This window comes from Rhinopithecus roxellana, chromosome 15 (assembly GCF_007565055.1).
Source record: "Rhinopithecus roxellana isolate Shanxi Qingling chromosome 15, ASM756505v1, whole genome shotgun sequence".
In the NCBI taxonomy this organism is placed as follows: Eukaryota; Metazoa; Chordata; class Mammalia; order Primates; family Cercopithecidae; genus Rhinopithecus; species Rhinopithecus roxellana.
In genome coordinates this window covers 86,439,087-86,458,850 of record NC_044563.1, presented here as the reverse complement: position 1 = coordinate 86,458,850, position 19,764 = coordinate 86,439,087, and the positions used below count along the sequence as shown (strand labels likewise).

The 19,764-nt window shown below is 36.6% G+C and overlaps 1 protein-coding gene across 1 annotated transcript; it reads left to right on the top strand.

Moving 5' to 3' along the window:
* Positions 1 to 1,687: 1,687 nt before the first annotated feature.
* LOC104678311 (olfactory receptor 6A2) lies at positions 1,688 to 2,746 on the top strand. Its single transcript, XM_010383562.2, is given in 4 exon segments — positions 1,688 to 1,852; positions 1,854 to 1,915; positions 1,917 to 2,532; positions 2,534 to 2,746. Coding segments are annotated over 4 exon segments (1,056 nt in total).
* Positions 2,747 to 19,764: the final 17,018 nt, after the last annotated feature.

Below are 19,764 nucleotides of genomic sequence, written 5' to 3'. Positions count from 1 at the left end.
GGGATAGGCATGTAGCTTAAACTTTCAGGGATGGGAAGGTGAAGATATGCCCCTACAACTAGATTATAAGATCCTGAAGGCTCACCATGTGTCTATGAACCTTTATATACCACAACTCTTAGCCCATGGTCTAGAGTACTGTTGATCAACCATCAATTTTGAAATAAATAAAATTGTGGGTATGGATGGTAAGAATGGGAGTGATGGGAAATGAAAGCCAGGGACATAGGTATTTTGTAATTGCATTACAGTATTAAGAGAAATTCAAGGGCTCAAGTACTGAGTAATGCGCAAGTAATGATAACAGAGCATACAGAGAAGAGAAAGTCAGGCATAAAATTATTAGCAAGTTGTTTTAATTTGTGAGCACATTCTGCCCCTGCTAACCTCATAGGAACAGATTTAAGACTAAAAGTAAGAAATCTGAGAAGAAATCGCACCCAGATGCTCAGCTGACTCTACCCCATTCTCCTTTCTAAACTCTACACTCTGTCCCAATGCTATAACTGTACAGGGACACAGGGTAAAAATAACCCTTCCTTCATATCAACTCCCATGTAAAAATGGCAACTTCTTTTCTACATGAGACACAAAAAAGGCTTGAAGTTTTTAAAGGGAAAGGGAGATTTTTATCTTTGATACCAAGGTAAGCAAAGAGAGTGTCCTAGTAAATGTATGTTTTAATGTGGGCCTTAATGTTAAAGGAAGGTACTCTCTCCTCATTTCAAGATACTTAGTACAACTTCCAGCACCTTGTAATGCTTAGTCTTTCTGCCATCCAGCATTCATTTCCTAATCTGATTTCCAGGTGAATCCCAGGTCTTCCTTGTAAGCACTGGGTTCTGTAGACTTCCACTCTATAGGAGCTGTGATCTTCTTGTGTTCTGCTTTGGTCTTTCTTTCCTTCTGGCAGGAAGGAACTGTTTCTCCAAATGAGTCCCAAAGATTCTCTCTCCCAGCTGCACATCCAAGGTGTATTGTACAGTCCCTCCTTTACGTCACCTAAATATTTTGGAAGCTCCAAGATCCTGACTTCCCAGTTCCACCTCTTGCTATTTCTGCAACCCAGGATTACTCACTTAGATCTATATTTCAGGTTTTTTAGGCATAAAGTTGTAGCCATTAGTAGTACTAGCCCACAAGATTGTTGTTAAGATCAAGCGAATTAATACTGCAAACGTTTTAAAGCAGTGGCTGCACTAATAACAGTGCCTGCACTAATAACAGTGCCTGCACTAATAATAACTCAATTGTGTTTTATATGATTGTTATTCCTCCACTGCCTAATTTATTTCATCAAAACAGAGTCATGATCCAACTCAAAAACAAACTCTCATTTTAGGGCAGCTGAGACTCTTTTGATTTTTTGGTTTTGATCTATGTTCTTTGGGGAGAAAATAGTGTCATTTTTCCCCAGTGCGTCTCAATACATGCTTCTCCAAAGGTCAGAACAGACTCCTATCTGTCTTGTTCCCAATAAAAAAACATTTATTTTTCTATGTTTGCCTTAGCTCATTTCCAGATTAAAGAAGAGAGCAGTGGTCTCAGCTCAGTGATTAATTGCATGAACTTCTTACGTGGCATTCAACCAATATAAGCCCATTAAGAGAAAGGCTGGGTTCTTGTTGTGGCCTACTGAAGACTCTCTATTCTCATCTCCTGAAGAGCAGTAAGGGAGACCAATGACATGGAGTGGAGGAACCATAGTGGGAGAGTGAGCGAGTTTGTGCTGCTGGGCTTTCCTGTTCCTGTGCCACCACAGGTACTATTGTTTGCCCTTTTGCTGCTGGCCTATGTGTTGGTGCTGACTGAGAACACACTCGTCATTATGGCAATTAGGAACCATTCCACCCCTCCACAAACCCATGTACTTCTTTCTAGCTAATATGTCCTTTCTGGAGATCTGGTATGTCACTCACTATTCCTGAGATGCTTGCTGACTTTGTTGGGTCCAAATAGGACCATGGATGGCTAATCTCCTTTGAGGGATGCATGATACAGCTCTACTTTTTCCTTGGCTTGGGCTGCACTGAGTGTGTCCTTCTCGCTGTTATGGCCTATGATCGCTATGTGGCCATCTGCCATCCTCTCCACTACCCAGTCATTGTCAGTGGCCAGTTGTATATGCAGATGGCCACTAGATCTTGGGCTGGAGGTTTTGGCATCTCCATGGTCAAAGTTTTTCTTATTTCTCACCTGTCTTACTGTGGCCCCAACATCATCAACCACTTTTTCTGTGATGTCTCTCCATTCTCATGCACTGACATGTCTACAGCAGAGCTTACAGATTTCATCCTGGCCATTTTTATTCTTCTAGGGCCACTCTCTGTCACTGGGGCCTCCTACATGGCCATTACTGGTGCTGTGATGCACATTCCTTCAGCTGCTGGACGCTATAAGGCCTTTTCCACCTGTGTCTCTCATCTCACTGTTGTGATAGTCTTCTATGCAGCCAGTATCTTCCTCTATGCCCGGCCAAAGGCACTCTCAGCTTTTGACACAAACAAGTTGATCTCTGTACTATATGCTGTCCATTGTACCATTGCTCAATCCCATCATTTATTACCTGTGCAATCAAGAGGTCAAGAGAGCCCTATGCTGTACTCTGCACCTGTGCCAGCGCCAGGATCCTCACCCCAAGAAAACTAGCAGAAATGTGGAGAAGGGATGCGTGAAATCTGATAAAATGCTATTAAACTTGGGATCGATGTGTTCTATGAAGTCCAATGGAGTTCTTAGGGCCTAAATTGGGAGCCAGAGTTTCAAAGGCATCACTATGGAACTAGGAATACTTGCTTTAACTAGTCCAAGAGGAGAAAGAGGAATAGGTTGCAAGCTAGAAAATTGATTTCTGCAGGACAGAAATACAGGATAGAGCTGGGTCCACTATTGTCTGCCCCTTTGTAATGTGCATAGACAAGGTTCCAATCAAGGAAGCACAGGCTTCATTATGGAAAAGCAACATAAGACTTCTTGATAAGATCCCTATTAGGCAGCAGAGGCACAGGAGGTGATCATTCTAGTGTGAGTTACAAGGCAAGGAGATAAGAAACTAGGAATTTTTGTTTTGGGAACATATCACCTATCAAAACATAATGGTTTCTTGGTTTATTTTCAAATTTACTGTGGTCAGTGTCCACATTGAACTAGTGACTGAGTGCAGTTTTTTTGTCAATAGTCTTTCTCCCTGATTAGACTATAAGCACCATGGAGACAGGATCAGATTTTCTTTTACATCCTTTTATTACCAAGGGCAGGAACAGTATCTAGTACATGATGGCTATGAATACATATAATGAATGAATATAGTTTGGAAACATGTAGGTAAGGCATGTGTGTCATGCCTATATGTGGGGTTGGTAGGTGCAGGAACTAAACCCCTCATACTTTACTTGTGTGCACAGAGATACAAATTGGCTCAGCCTTGCCAGAAAAAAATTTTGAAAATATGTATTACAAATCCTAAAAATATTGCAACCTTTCTGATTTGGAAAGATTTGTGCAGATAGATACTTTTACTTATAAATACAGAAACAAGGAAAGGAAATAAGCAAAACATGCTTAACTTTTACAAACGGGGCACTGGTCAAATAAATTGTAGCTCGTATGTTACATGGAAAACTATGCAGAAATTGAAATAAAGTGATCTAAATAGAGTTAATGAAAGAAAAAATATTTCTAACTTAATAAAAATATTATGTTATATAACAATATCAAAAGTATCAGCCATATTTGCTTGTTTAAACAAGACTAGAAGGAATATGACTAAAATGCTGACTAGCTATGCTGTACTGCTTATGCCTGTAAATTGCATTCTGTGGCTGAGCATTGCCATCAATATATTTATTTAAATGTTTTTTTCTTAGCCCATATTATATATAACTTTATTCATCTGGACAGGGAGATGGATACAGGATATGTCAGTATGATTGGCAGAAATTTAGCTCTCTACTGTCACTCAACAATCAGAACTCTGAAGACAGTGAAGATTTTATCTCCAGATATGGGATCCAACTGTTGCTCAAGATGTGGGATCTAACTTTATTGTTGTCTGTTACTTAATAAAATTTGCAAAAGGATATTACCAAGGATATCATGCATTATTTGCTAGCCCATACTTATTAAAAGTTTTAATATAATGTGCATATCTATTTGTGCCTAACCAGTGTAAGTATCTTGTAATAATTTTTTAAATGACTGGATATAAAGTTCATCAAAAGTCTACTGTCAAAGTGTCCCCGTAGAAGAAGTTTCTGAAATGGGGTTGTGATCAGGGGTGGGAGAGGCCTCCTCTAGGTATTGTTATTACAACTGTTATATAAACTCTCTTACAGGTTAACTCCAATTAATAGGAAGTCAAAGCATAATGTTCAATTTCTTCATTGTGCTTTTCTTTTATTTTCCAAGCTTTTTAGTATAAAATGCTTTAAAACACCTCTAATTCTGATTTCAGGTATTGGAATAGGATTTAGCACAGTGTTCCTCACATATTCATCTTTCAATAAACCATGAAATGAGTTTGGGTCCTGTCTACTATAGTAAGATTGACACCTCTCCAGACATGGACTGAATTTTTAGTAAACATATGACCCTCAGAACTCATATTGAAATTGAGGTCACAAAACCTCCTAAACTTTTTCACGTGAAGTATTGATTATCAGATTAAGTGTTCCCCATCCTCCATTTATGTAATTGATTTTCCCACAAACCTAGATATAGAACTTTATTTTATCCTTGTTCCATTTGATCCTGTTTGTTTTCGACCATCTTTGTAATCTGCCAGTCTTTCAAAGCATTGTTTATATAATACAAGCCTTTTATAATTCCCCTTTGCTAGCACAGTATCTGGAGAAGCTTCTAATCTCTTGCATCAGTACAAGAGGTGGGAGTACTGAATCCAGCCGGGTTATTCAGATAGGAGTGCTATTCAGAGTGGCTGGAGGCAACTAACATCTACAGGCATTGAGGATTAATATAAATGACTTCTGGGCTCCAGATATCTAAAGGTTTCCAACGTTGAGTGAACTCCAAATTTCTCAGTCTGCCTTTTAAGTTTCTTCACAGCACATTCTTAATTTTCTTTTTCATCCTTATTTTAATTTCTTGTCCACTACAAACCTTGTACAGGTGAATTCTAGATTGTGATTAACAATTTTTATTTGAGGCTAATAAGCCAATGTATTTCACTTTTTGCTAAAACATCACATTGACCAGGATCAGGAAACAAAAATCCTTCTTGATAAACAGCATTTTTAAAATAACAATTGTTCTGCAGCTCTGTAAACCCTATTTCCCTTCATTAAAAAATGCTTACAGTTATGGACAAGTAAAGACTGAAAAATATCAGATCAAAGCCAACTAAAGAGACAAGATACCTACATGGAGTACGGTAGATTGGATTTGATCCTGGAACATAAAGTAATACTAATGGAAAAGATAATAAAATCTGAATAAAATGGCAAAATCTGAATAGTTAACAGTGATGTATCAAATTTGATTTCTTATCTTGACAAGTGTATATGTTAATGAAGGATGAATACATTAGAAGAAACAAATTGAGAGATGTGTGTGTGAAAAACTCTCTTTAGCATCTCTGCAATTTTTCTGTAAGCCTAATATTGTTCCAAAATTTTAAAGTTTATTTTAAAAGAAACACATTATTAGTTTTTCCTTACCAAATATTTTAAGAGAAATTTGATTTATCATATTGACTTTCACAAACTAAAGTATATTTTCCCTTCCTTGACAGCCACAATAACATGTACAGCCAACAGTTGGCTTTTTAAATATTTGCCTGAATTTTCTTATTATCATGATATTCATGAATTGATGCTGTTTTTATTTAGCTAATTGATAAGACAGAGATGAAGTGAAGTATAATTAACAAAATTGATAAAGTTAGTGCTTTATATACTTAGCAACTCTAAAAAATTAATAGTGCTTTATATACTTAGCAACTCTAAAAAAATTATGCCAACTCTTTGAATATCACCATTTGGTGCCAGCAAGAATGAGTGGACATCTCCATGTGCCTGCTAGAGAAGCGCGTCTATAGGGCAGGTGTCTTCATTTTCTCTTAGAAGCATTCCTCAGATCAAGATTGCCCTGTCTGATTTTCATGTTTCATAGTCACACTTCATGAAAGTCAATGGCCCCAGCCTTCCCAGAATTAGTGACAATATACAATATGCCTTTCAAGAAAGATTTTGTTCGGTTGGAGTGGGGAAAGAGCTAGGTCCATTCTCCACCAAATATCAGTCACACATAGGCCTTCAGATCCTCAAGGACTGGAGAACATTTTCTAAGACTTCTTATTTTTTCAGTCCCTTGCTTCAGCTCCCTGTAGCTAACTTTGGCTACTCACCAAGACACAAGTGCATCTCCTGGGCCTTCGTTCTTGCAAAACTCCTAGCAGTTGACTCCAGATTTTATGGTTACGTGTGGCACAATTAGCAGCAGAGACAGAAATAACTGGGCTGTGGATGACTTGATGGACAGAAAGATCTGTCAGTTCACCCTCTTCTTAGCATGCTGGGCACGCTTCATAGATGTTAATGTCTGAGTGCTTCCTGGAGTCCAAAGCAGTGGTGGGGCCTCTTGTCACCGAGGAGGAATTATTATCCTATAGCTTCACTGTTTGCTGTCGTTACTCTATGTTCCTTCCTGTTCTAGGCTGAAAACCTAGAGGGCTCTACACTGCAAGCACTCTCTTCTAATTTGTATACTCAAATCCTGGCTGTAGTTCATATTCCAGCAGAGGTAATATTTTACATTTCTGTAATGAGGATAAAGCAGCTTTAGAAATGTTTTCAAAGGATTTTTTATGTTTATTATTATGTATAACTTGCCCATAGTTTTCTTTTTTTTCCAACTTTATTGAGATATGGATGACAAATATGACTAGAATGTATTTAAGGTATACAATGTGATGATTTGATATATGTATACCCCGTGAAATGATGACCACATGCAAGCTAATTAATATAGCAACGTATCAATCACCTTACATACTTACCCTCTGTGCATGTGTGTTGTAAGAACACGTGACATCTACTTCTGTAGCAAATTTCAAGTACACATTTTTATTAACTTGTCACCATGCTACACGTTGGAACCTCAGAAATTGTTCATCTTAAAAATAAAATTTTATATCTGTTGACTAATATTTTTCATTTTCTCCCACAGTCACCCCAAACCCTTGGCAAACATCATTCTACTCTCTACTACTGAGTTAGACTCTTTTCTAGCTTCCACATTAAGCAAAATTAGGCAGCATTTGTATTTCTGGGTCGGTCTTATTCCACATAGCATAATATCCTCCAGGTTGGTCTATGTCATTGCAAATGACAGAGTGTCCTTCCCTTTTAAGGGTAAATAATATTCTATTGTATAAATAGACCAAGTTTTCTTTATCCATTGGTCTGTTGATAGGCTCTCAGGTTTTTTCCAATATTTTGTCTATTGTGAATAATGCTGCAATAAACATGGAGTGCAAATATGTCTTGGAAACAGTGATTTCATTACCTTTGGATATATAGGTCCGAAGTGGGAATCTTTGATCATACAGTAGTAATGGTTTGAATGTTCAGACCTCCATACTGTTTTCCATAATGGCTGTACCATTTTACATTCCCATGAATTGTGTACACAGGTTCCATTTTCTCCCCATACTTACCAACAATTGTTTTGCTTTGATTTTTTTTTAATAATACTAAAGGGCATGAGGTGATATCTCACTATACTTTTCATTTGCCCTTCCCTGTTTATTAGGGATGCTGACCATCTTTTCATATACCTCTTGGCCATTTCTGTGCCTTCCTTATAGGAATGCCTATTCAAATCCTCTGTCTATTTTTAAATCAGGTTATTTGTTTTTATGCTATTGAGTTATTTTTGTTGCTAATGTATTTTGGATACTAAACCTTTTATAAGATACTTGAGGCAGAATTAGTAGCAGAGAGAGAGATCACTAGTCTGTGGATGACTTGATGTACAGAAGGGCCTGTCAGTTCACCCTATTTGTGGCTGGGTGCAGTGGCTCACACCTGTTATTCCAGCACTTTGGGAGGCCAAGGCGAGCAGATTGCCTGAGCTCAGAAGTTTGAGTCCAGCCTGGCCAATGATGAAACCCCATTTCTACAAAAAAAATACAAAAATTAGCTCGGTGTGGTGCTGGTGCCTGTAGTCCCAGTTACTTGAGGGGCTCAGGCAGGAGGATGGCTTGAGGCCAGGAGGTCAAGGCTGCAGTGAGCTGTGATCGCACCACTGCACTCAAGCCTGAGTGAGAGTGCCAGACCCTCTTCCTCAAAAAAAAATATATATGTTGCTTCTAAATGTTGTCTCCCTTTCTGTAGTTTTCCTTTGCATTTTGTTGATTGTTTCCTTTGTCATGAAGAAACTTATAGTTTGATGTACTACCAGTTTTTTGCATTTGTTGCCTAGACTTTTGAATCAAATTCAAAAATCACTGCCAAAATCAATGTCATGAGCTTTTCCTCTGTTTTCTTCTGGGAGTTTTACAGTATCAGACCTTACCTTTAAGTCTTGATTCATTTTAATTAGATTCTTTTGTGTATGGTGTAAGATAAGAGTCCAATTTTATCCTCTTCATGTGGAAATTAAATTTTCCCAAAATAATTCTTTGAAGAGGTTATCCATTTCTCGTTGTGTATTCTTAGCACCTTTGTGAAAAAAAGAGTTGATGGTTTATGCACAGGTTTATTTCTGGGCTGTTTATTCTGTTTCATTCGTCTATGTGTCTGTTCTTATGTTAATTCCATAATATTTCCGTAGTGCTTTGTGATATAGTTTGAAATCAGGCAGTGTGATTTCTCCAGCTTTGTTCTTCCTCAAAATTGGTTTAATTATGTGTATCTCTTGTGGTACCAACAAATTTTAGGTTTCTTATTTTGCAAAAAATTGCTCTGGAATTTTGATAGAAATTGCATTGAATCTGTAGATTGCTTTGGAGAGTATGAACACTTGAACAGTATTAATTCTTCCAATCCATGAACACAGGATATTTTTTTCATTTTTTGTGTCTTAGTTGATTTCTTTCATCACTGTTTTATAGTTTTCAGTGTATGGATCTTTCACTTCCTTGGTTAAATTTATTCCAAAGTATATTATTCAATTTTGACTCTATTTTAAATGGAATTATTTTCTTTTTTTATAATTTTTCATTTTAAACTTTTTGGGGTCCATCGTACATGTATATAAGAAAGAATGAAATGGATCTAATATATAATAGTACATAGGGTCACCTTAATAATAATTCAATTGTATACTTGAAATTATTTTCTTAATTTATTTTTCTGATGGTTTACTGTTAATATAAAATTTTCTTAACTTTTATTTTAGGTTCTGGGGTACATGTGGAGATTTGTTACATAGGTAAACTTGTGTCACGGGATTTGTTGTACAGATTATTTCATCACCCAGGCATTAAACCTAGTACCTAATAGTTATCTTTTCTACTCCTCTCCCTCCTCCCACCGTCTACCCTCAAGTAGACCCCAGTGTCTGCTGTTTCCTTTTTAGTGTTCATAAGTTCTCATCATTTAGTTCCCACTTATAAGTGAGAGTGTGTGGTATTTGGTTTTCCATTCCTGCATTAGTTTGCTAAGGATAATGGTCTCTAGCTCCATCCATGTTCCTGCATAAGACACGATCTCATTCTTTTTTATTACTACATAGTATTCCATGGTGTGTATGTATGACACTTTGTTTATCTAATCTGTCATTGATGGACATTTAGGTTGATTCCATGCTTTTGCTATTGTGAATAGTGCTGCAATGAACATTCGTGTACATGTGTCTTTACGGTAGAATGATTTACATTGCTCTGGGCATGTACTCAGTAATGGCATTGCTGGGTCAAACGCAAATTCTGCTTTTAGCTCTTTGAGGAATTGCCATACTGCTTCCCACAATGGTTGAACTAATTTACATTTCCACCAGCAGTGTATAAATGCACTCTTCTCTGCAACCTCTCCACTGTCTCTTATTTTTTGACTTTTAATAATAGCCATTCTGACTCTTGTGAGATGGTATCTCACTGAGATTTTGGTTTGCATTTCTCTAATGATCAGTGATATTGAGCTTTTTTCATATGCTTATTGGCCACATATACATCTGCTTTTGAAAAGTGTCTGTTCATGTCCTTTGCCCACATTTTACCCACATTGTAATGGGTTATCTTTTGTTTTTTTCTTGTAAATTTGTTTAAGTTTCTTGTAGGTGCTGGATATTAGACCTTTGTCAGATGCATAGTTTGCAAATACTTTCTCCTATTCTGTAGATTGTTTGTTTACTCTGTTAATAGTTTCCTTTGCTCTACAGAAGCTCTTTAGTTTAATTAGATCCCACTTGTCAATTTTGGCTTACTTGAAATTGCTTTTGTTGTCTTTGTGATGAAATCTTTGCCTGTTCTTTTGTATAGAATTGCATTGCCTAGGTAGTCTTCCACAGTTTTTATAGTTTGGGGTTTTACCTTTAAGTCTTTAATCCATGTTGAGTTGATTTGTGTATATGGTGTAAGGAAGAGTTTCAGCTTCAATCTTCTGCATATGGCTAGCCAATTATCTTAGCAGCATTTATTGAATAGGAAATCTTTTTCCCATTGCTTGTTTTTGTCAGCTTTGTCAAAGATCAGATGGTCCTAAGTGTGCGGTCTTATTTCTGGGCTCCCTATTCTACTCTGTTGGTCTATGTGCCTGTTTTTGTACCAGTACCATGCTGTTTTGCTTATTGTAGCCCTGTGGTATAATTTGAAGTCAGGTAAAATGATGCTTCCAGCTTTGTTCTTTCTGCTTAGGATTGCCTTGACTATTCCAGCTCTTTTTAAGTTCTATATGAATTTTTAAATAGTTTTTTTTCTAATTCTGTGACAAATGCCATTGATAATTAGATAGGAATAGCACTGAGCCTGTAAATTGCTTTGGGAAGTATGACCATTTTAATGATATTGATTCTTCCTATCCATTAGCATAGGATATTTTTCTGTTTGTGTCACCTCTGATTTCTTTGGGCAGTGTTTTGTAATTCTCATTGTAGAGATCTTTCACCTTCCTGGTTAGCTGTATTCCTAGATATTTTATTCTTTTTGTGGTAATAGTGAACGGAATTGCCTTTCTGATTGGTTCTCTGCTTGGCTGTTGGTGCTTTATAGAAATGCTAGTGATTTTTGTACATTGATTTTTCTTCCTGAAAGTTGGCTGAAGTTGTTTATCAGTTGAAGGAGCTTTTGGGCCAACACTATGGGATTTTCTAGATATAGGATCATGTTGTCTGCAAACAGATATAGTTTGACTTCCTCTCTTCATATTTGGATGCCCTTTATTTCTTGCTCTTGTCTAATTGCTCTAGCTAGGACTTCCAATACTATGTTAAATAGGAGTGGTGAGAGAAGGCATCCTTGTCTTGTGCCAGTTTTCAAAAGGCATGCTTCCAGCTTTTTCCCATTCAGTATAATGTTAGCAATGAAAAATAACTCATTTTATATGCTAATTTTTATCATGCAGTTTACTGGATTTGTTTATCAATTTTTCCAGTTGCTTTTTTATAGTGAAGTATTTCAGATTTTTTGAATGAAAAAAATGCTATCTGCCAACAAATGAATTTTACTTCTTTTTTTCCAATTAGAATGCTTTTTATTTTTATTTTTTGTTGACTAATTGTTCTGTCTAGAACTTCTGGTATTATGTTTAAAATAGGTGGTAAGACTGGGTACCCTTTTCTTTGACCTAATCTTAGAGAAAAAGCAACTTTTCACCCTTAAAAAGTATTCGCTGTGGCTCTTCATCTATAGCCTTTATTATGTTGAGTACATTCTTTCTCTACTTGGTTTATTGAGAGTTTTTATTGGAAAGGATGTTGAACTTTTCTCAAATGTTTTTATGCATCTATCAAAATTATCATATCATTTTTAGACTTTATTTTTATTAATATAATATACTTATTAATTTGCATTGTTGAACCATCCATGCATCCTAGGGATAAGTCACACTTGGTTATGGTGCATGATTTTTTTTAATGTGCTGTTGAATTTGGTTTGCTAATATTTTGTTGAGGACTTTTGCAACTATGTTCATCATGGATATTGACCTGTGGGGTGTGGGATGTGTGTGTGTGTGTGTGTGTGTGTGTGTGTGTGTGTGTGTGTGTCCTTGACTTCTTTGTTTGACACTGGTATCAGGGTAACGCTGGCCTTGTAATACAATTCTGTAAGCCTTCCTTCCTGCAAAATTAATTTTTGGGGAGAGATTGAGAAAGATGGTGTTCAACTGTTATTTAAACATTTGATAGAATTTTCCCTGAAGCCATCTGGTCTTGGGCTATTTTTGTTTGAATAGTTTTGGTTATTGAGTTAATCTTATTCAATATTGATATGTTCAGATTTTCTATTTCTTCATGATTTGGTCTTGGTATGTTGCATTGCATGTTTCTAGGAATTTACTCTTTCCTTCTGGCTATCAATTTTGTTGGTGCATAATTATTCACAGTAAGTAGTCTCTTATGATTTTTTAAATGTTTCCTGGTATCAGTTGCATATTTTCTCTTTCATTTATGATTTATTTATTTAAATGTTTTCTATTAGTCTAGTCTAGTTTGTCAATTTTAGCTGTTGAAAAATACAGCTCTGTTTCATTTATCTTTTTCTTGTTTTTCTAATCACTATTTAACTCATTTCTGCTCTTTGTTACTTTTCCTTCTTCAACTGATGTTAGGCTTAGTTTATTCTTGTTTTTCTAGTTCTGTGAGTTGTAAAGTTAGGTGTTTTTGTTTTGTTTTGTATCATTTTGTTTTTTTGAGACAGAGTATCATTCTGTTGCCCAGGCTGGAGTGCAGTGATGGGATCTCAGCTCACCACAGCCTCTGCCTCCCCTTCAAGTGATTCTCCCTCTGCCTCCCAGGTAACTGGGACTACAGACACGCACCACCACTAATTTTTGTATTTTTAGTAGAGATGGGGTTTCACTATGTTGGCCAGGCTGATCTCGATCTCCTGACTTCATGATCCGCTGGCCTTAACCTCCCAAAGTTCTGGGATTACAGGCGTGAGCCACTGTGCCCGGCCAAAGTTAGGTTTTTAATTTGTGACCTTCCTTTTTTCTTAAAATAGGCACTCATTGTCCCCCTTAGTACTGTTTTTGTTGCATTCCATAAGCTTCAATATATTGTGTTTCAATTTTTCCTTGTTTCAAGGTATTTTAATTTCCTTTTTGATTCCTAATTGACCCACAGGATGTTCAGAAGTGTTTTGTTTAATTCTCAGGTATTAGTGAGTTTTCTGGTTTTTCTCTTGTTATTGATTTCTAGCTTCATATCATTGTGGTAACAAAAGATGGTTAATATAATTTTAATCTTAAATTTATTAAGATATGTTTTGTGACCTAACATAAGATCTATCCTGGAGAATGTTCTGTGTGCACTTGAGACAAACAAGAGATCTCAAGTTGAGATCTCTTGCACAATGTAGTGAATATAGTTAAAAATATTTTATTGTACATTTCAAAATTGTTAAGAGAGTAAATTTCAAAAGTTCTCACAACAAAAATAAGTAGGGTGATGAACATATAAATTAACTCGATTTAATTATTACAGATTGTGTACATTAATCATAACATTTTAGTACCCTGTAAATATATATATATATATATATATATATATAATTTGTCAATCTATAATACAAATAAATAATTTTTCAAAAATGTGTATTATGCTGCTGTTGGATGGAATATTCTGTATATTTCTATTAGGCTCATCTGGTCTAAAGTATGGTTCAAGTCCAGTGTTTCCTTATTGATTTTTTTATCTTTATGCCTTATTACCCATTGCTGAAAGAGAGGAATTGAAGTTTCCTACTATTATTTTATTGAAAGGTTTTTTTTCCTCACCTCAGATTTCCTTTATATAATTAGGTGCTCTGATGTTGGGTGAATATATATTTATAATAGTTATAGCCTCATGATGAATTGACCCCAATATCATTATATAAGTAGGTCCTTTCTCTACTGTCACAGTTTTTTACTTAAAGTCAATTTTGTCTGATATAAATGTAGCTTCTCCTGCTGTCTCTTGGCTTGCATTTGCATATCTTGTTCCTTCTATTTACTTTCAGTATATGTGTGTCCCTAAAGTTGAAATGTCTTGTAGGCAGCATATAATTTGGTCTTGCTCTTTTGATATTCATTAACTGAATTCAGTCACTCTTTGTCTTTTAATTGGACAGTTTAGTCCATTTACACTTATGTAATTATTGATATGTAAATATTTACTATTGTCATTTTGTTAATTGTTTTCTTTTTAGAACCTTTGTTTCTTTCTTCTTCTCTTTCTGTCTTTGAAACTTGATCATTTTCTGTAATGGTATGTTTTGATTTTTCTCTCTTTATCTTTTCTGTGTATACTATAGGTTTATGCTTTGTGATTACCATGAGGCTTACATAAAATATCTTATAGTTGTAACAGGCTATTTGTAAGCTGACAACTTAAACTTGATTACATACAAAGCTCTACATTTTTACCTGCCCCACAGAAACAATGTGTATTTCTGATGTCACAATTTACATATTTTTATATTGAATACCCATTAACAAATTATTATAGGTGTACTTTCAATATTTTAATTTTAACCTTTATACCTGAGTTATAAGTGACTTATACAATTACAAAATTTACTCTGAATTTGACTACATATTTACATTTACTAGTGATTTTTATATTTTTACATATTTTCATGTCATTAAATAGTATCCTTTATTTGTGCTTGAAGAATTTCCTTTAGCATTTTTTTTAAACTAGTCTGGTGGTAATGAACTTCCTCATCTTGTGTTTTTCTGGAGAAATCTTTACCTCTTCTTATTTCTAACATACAATTTTGTCATGTAAAGTGTTCTTGGTTGGCTTTTTTTTCTTTTAGCCCTTTGAATTTATCATCCCATCTTTTCTAGTCTGCAAAGTTTCTGCTGAGAAATTCACTGATTGCTTTATGGGGGTTCCATTTATGTGACAAACCTCTTTTCTCTTGCTGCTTTCAAAATACTCTTTTTATCTTTGATTTTTGACTGTTTGATTATTCCTTTTCCATTTGGGTTTCTATAAAATAGTACCATAGACTAAATAGCTGAAAAACATCTGGGAATTTATTTCTCATAGTTCTGGAGCCTAGTACATTTAAGGTTAAGGTGCTAGCATATTCAGTGTCTGGTGAGGGCCTGCTTTCTGGTTAGCAGATGTTAAATTCCTGCTGTGTCTTTACACAGTGGAAAGGGCAAGGCAGCTCTCTGTGGCCTCTTTGATTAAAACATTATTCCCTTTTGTGAAGGATTCATGCTCATGGTCTAATTATCTTCCAATGACCCCATGACATGATTTGGCTCTGTGTCCCCACCCAAATATCATCTTGAATGGTAATCCCCACATGTCCAGGAAGAAACCTGTGATCCCCATGTGTTGAGGAAGGAAAGTGACTGGATCATGTGGTCAGGTTTCCCTGTGCTATTCTCGTGATAGTGAGTGAGTTCTCATGAGATCTGATGGTCTTTTAAATGGTAGTTTTCCCTACCCTCATCTCACTTCACCCGCCATGTTGTGAAGAAGGTGCGTGCTTCTCCTATTCCTTCCGCCATGATTGTAAGTTTCCCAAGGCCTCCCCAGTCATCCAGAACTCTGAGTCAATTAAACCTCTTTCCTTTATAGTACCCAGTCGCAGGTGTTTCTTTATAGCAGTATGAAAACAGACTAATACACTCCACCTCCTGATACCATTGCAGTGATAACATAGGAATTTTGAGTAGACACAAACATTGAGATTACAGCAGATTAAAACACGTCTCATTGAAGATACATTTGGGTTAAACCTGTTAAGAGGCTTTTGAGCTACATGTACATGGATCTTCATATCTATACCCAGATTTGGAAAGTTTTCAACCATTATTTTTAATGAGCTTTCTTCCCTTTCCTCTTAGACTCCCATAAATGTATTTTTTTTCTCTTAATTGTGTTTCATAATCCTGCAGACTTCCTCATTCTTTGTCACTCTTTTTTTCTCTTCTGACCGGATAATTTCAAATAACCTGTCCTCAAGTTTGCTGATTCTTTTCTCTGCACAATAAAATCACTGTTGAAACTCTCTATTATATATTTTGGTTTAGTTATTGCATTTTTCATCTCCAAAATTTGTTTTGTTCTTTTTATGTTTTCTATTTCTTTTTTAAACCCATCACTTTGTTTTTGATTACATTAAATTATCTGTGTTCTTTTGTAGCTCGCTGAGTAGCTTCAAAACAATTATTTTGAATTATTTGTCAGGCTATTTGTGCATCTTCATTCTTAGGGTAAGTTGCTGGACATTTATTGTGTTTCTTTGGTGGCATCATGTTTTCCTAATTCTCCATAATCCTATAGTCTTGCATAGGGTTTTGCACGTTTGAAGAAGCAGTCATCACTTCCTAATTAATGGACTGGCTTTAGTAAGGAAAGATTTTTACCAGTTGGGGAAGGCACAGTGAAGTATGTTCTGGCCCCAGGCCCACAGTCACAAGGATCCTGAGCTAACAAAACAAGTGTGGATGTGTGTGAAGGAGACACAAAGTCTTGTTAGCTCAGATGACTGAGATACACATCGGCAATTGTGTGACCCCACTGGCAAAAGTTGCAGAAGGTCCAGGGTGGCTTCAAGGTCTGTTGGGGTCCTTTTAGCAGTGCTACTGGGTCCGGTTGCAAAAGCCTGGGCAAGTGGCAGGGGCCATGACCAACCACAGACATATGCATGGAGGCCAGCAGTGTGCATACATGAAGCTACAAGGGTTAGGTCTGGCAGTGTACATGTATGAAGCTGCAGGAATCATTCTCAGATGCCTGGACTGTGGTGGGGGCTTGTAGTAGGAGTCAGAGTCAGCTGCATGCACACACACAGCTATGGGATCAGCTGCAAATGCCCATGGCATCACCACCTGGGGCAGTTTTTGATAAGGAGTGACTGGGAAGGGTGACAGCTCAGCTTTGCAATGGTGGAAAACTACAGTACCCTTAGAGACAAAAACTTTGGGGGATCCTCTGTGAAGCAGGCTGCTGGGGTCCATGACAACAAATGCTGTGGGTTCCTCAGTAGCAAAAGCTGCAGAGGGTATGTGGCAGCTGCAAGGGCTGCTGATGTCTTCAACAACAAAAGTTGTTGGGGTCAGAGCAGGTCACCTGGAAATGCAGTGGCTCCCTTTGCATCGCACATGCTGAGAGCCTCAACCCTTCTTCATTCCTAGCCATCTCCAGATGTCTCTGCTATCCCAGGCTCACCAGTGACCTAGTGGGGTGGAACAGAAGTGGGTCCTTCAGGCAGTGTTCCAAAATGGTGGGGATGCTGGTTGGTCACCCTGCTCTCCTTTTCTCTGTGAGTGAAACTCATGGGCTGGGGAGTTTCCTCTCAGCCCTGAGCATTCTTGGCCTGGGGGATGAGATGCAGACAAAATGAAAAATTTTTAACTAACTTTTTGTGTAAGTATTCTGAGGATTTTTTTTTCTGCACTAGTTGCAACACCTTTTAAAATGGCCTCCTGACTTCTCCAAGAATTATTTTCTATCAAGGATAGCTGTCTAATTATTGTTGTGGGGGGGATTGAAGGCTGAGATTTCCTACTCTGCAGTCTTGTTAAAATGGCTCCCTTTATACATATAACTTTCCATGCTAATATAAATTATATAATATTTACAAGGAAAATACTGTTATCCCATTTTATGGGTGAATAAAATGAAATATAAAGACAAGTTTCTACAGTCAATTGTCAAAAAATGTTAGTGAAACTTGGATTAGAAACAAAGATTTGTAATTGGTGAACAAAAATTACTTTCTTTAATACTACTTTTAAACTATTTTTTTCCATGAGCCTTAAATAACATCTATTTGGTGAAATATTTTCCACGTTTCTCAGTCAAAAAGAATTTCTCCCTTACTGGAGTTCTCAGAGCATTTTGTTGTAACTCTCTTATGGCACATATCACACTCTATCTTGGTTATACTATATATCTCTTATTTTACTTGAAACGTCATAGGCTTCCAAAACATAGGGATCAGGACATATATTTTTATTCCGGAGAATGCATAGCACCGTGCCCTATATATAATATGAGATAAGTGAAAGCAGGAAGCATGTTTTATACAAATAATGAAACAAATAAATGTCTCTATTACCTTTAACCCACTTATATTTCTTATGTGCTTTCTGAGTCACTTGATGTTATATCACCTTGCATGTAACAGTTAGTAAAAAGGACTACGCCATACTCCTAGGTATAAATAACACTGTTCCAGGATCAAACAAGAATTTAGACATGAATGGAGACTCAGCTTCCCAGGTCCCCTGTACATATCATGGCAGTACACACCAAGTTTCCCTAGAGCTAGGAAAGACAGTGTAAGTTGGTCCCTGGAGAGAAGACATGGGAAAAGGGTAGGCTAGAGTTGAATATATTATTCTGTCCCTTCTCATGTCTTCTTGCCTTACAGCTGCAATACCTACCATGCAGACTAAGCAAGGGCCATGCATATATCGTTAGAAAGTACAAGAAACTGTGGACCACTTTGCTTTCTCATGATTAGTGTAAATATCTGAAGGATTTTCTATTCTCAGAGTAAGGACAGACAGACCATACTGAGTGGCTGGAGAAACCAAGACAGATTGGTTGATTCCTGAGGAAAGTTCCAGGGAAGATGAGGAAGAACTTGGGGAAATGACTGAAGGTATCATTGCTGAACAGGATAAAGAGTATTTTGGGGAGGCAAATGGGAAAGTAGATCCCATACATCTTTACTCCAAGTTGGGGAAATTTGGGCAGCCCTGGACCCTCTGGATGTTGGACAAATGCATAAGGGATGTGTTTCTTCTTCCTAAAGAAGTCTGTCAGGGTGTTGTTTTCTCTTAAGAACCACCATTTTCAATACTGTAAAAAAGAAGTTTTACAGTATAATGAAAGGATTTTTCCCCATAGGGTGCCCAAAGCTCAAGGTTTTTGGTTCTAAAACAAAGACACTAGAATGACATTGTTCTATATCCCTACGTGCTTCAAACTAGAGCATGCTGGAGTTATATTTGTTGCAAAAAGTGGAGGAAAATGTGAAGGAAACATGGGTATGCTTAAGTAATAAAAACAATTCATTAAAAAGTAAACTAGAAATATGGCGTGAGTGGTCTACAATCCTGTTCTCCAGGAATTTGGGGTTATTTTCTTCACCAGACTATAACAGGAAAAGTGAGTAAAAAGAAAGTAAATGACTGTGTGTGTTTCTGAATATATGAGTAAAAACATGTGAGCATATATAATTAAGTAAATATGTATGAGTCTAATATGACATAGTAATAATTGATGTTTGTAGAGAATAACTTTGCATCAAGTCCCATGTTAAAGGTCCTCCATGCATTCTCACATTTAATTCTCACAACACAATCCAGGAAGGTAGGCATTATTATAGCTTTTCTCATTTTATAGAAGAGGAAAAGGAAGTATGTAATGGTTAAGTGATCTGTTCAGTATGACACAACTACTACGAAATGAAAATAAGACTGAAATATTGTTCTGATTCTAAAGTCCGTGCTCTTAAATTCTATGCAGAAGTGAATTTTTGGTACATTGTGTGGCAGATGATGGGATTGTTGGTTGTTACAAATGTCCTGAAGAGTAGAAGCCTCTACACTGGTGTTGCTTCCTACTGGGGCTAGACCTTGGGTAAAGCTAGACACTCTCTGCTCCCAGAACAGTTTCTTTTCC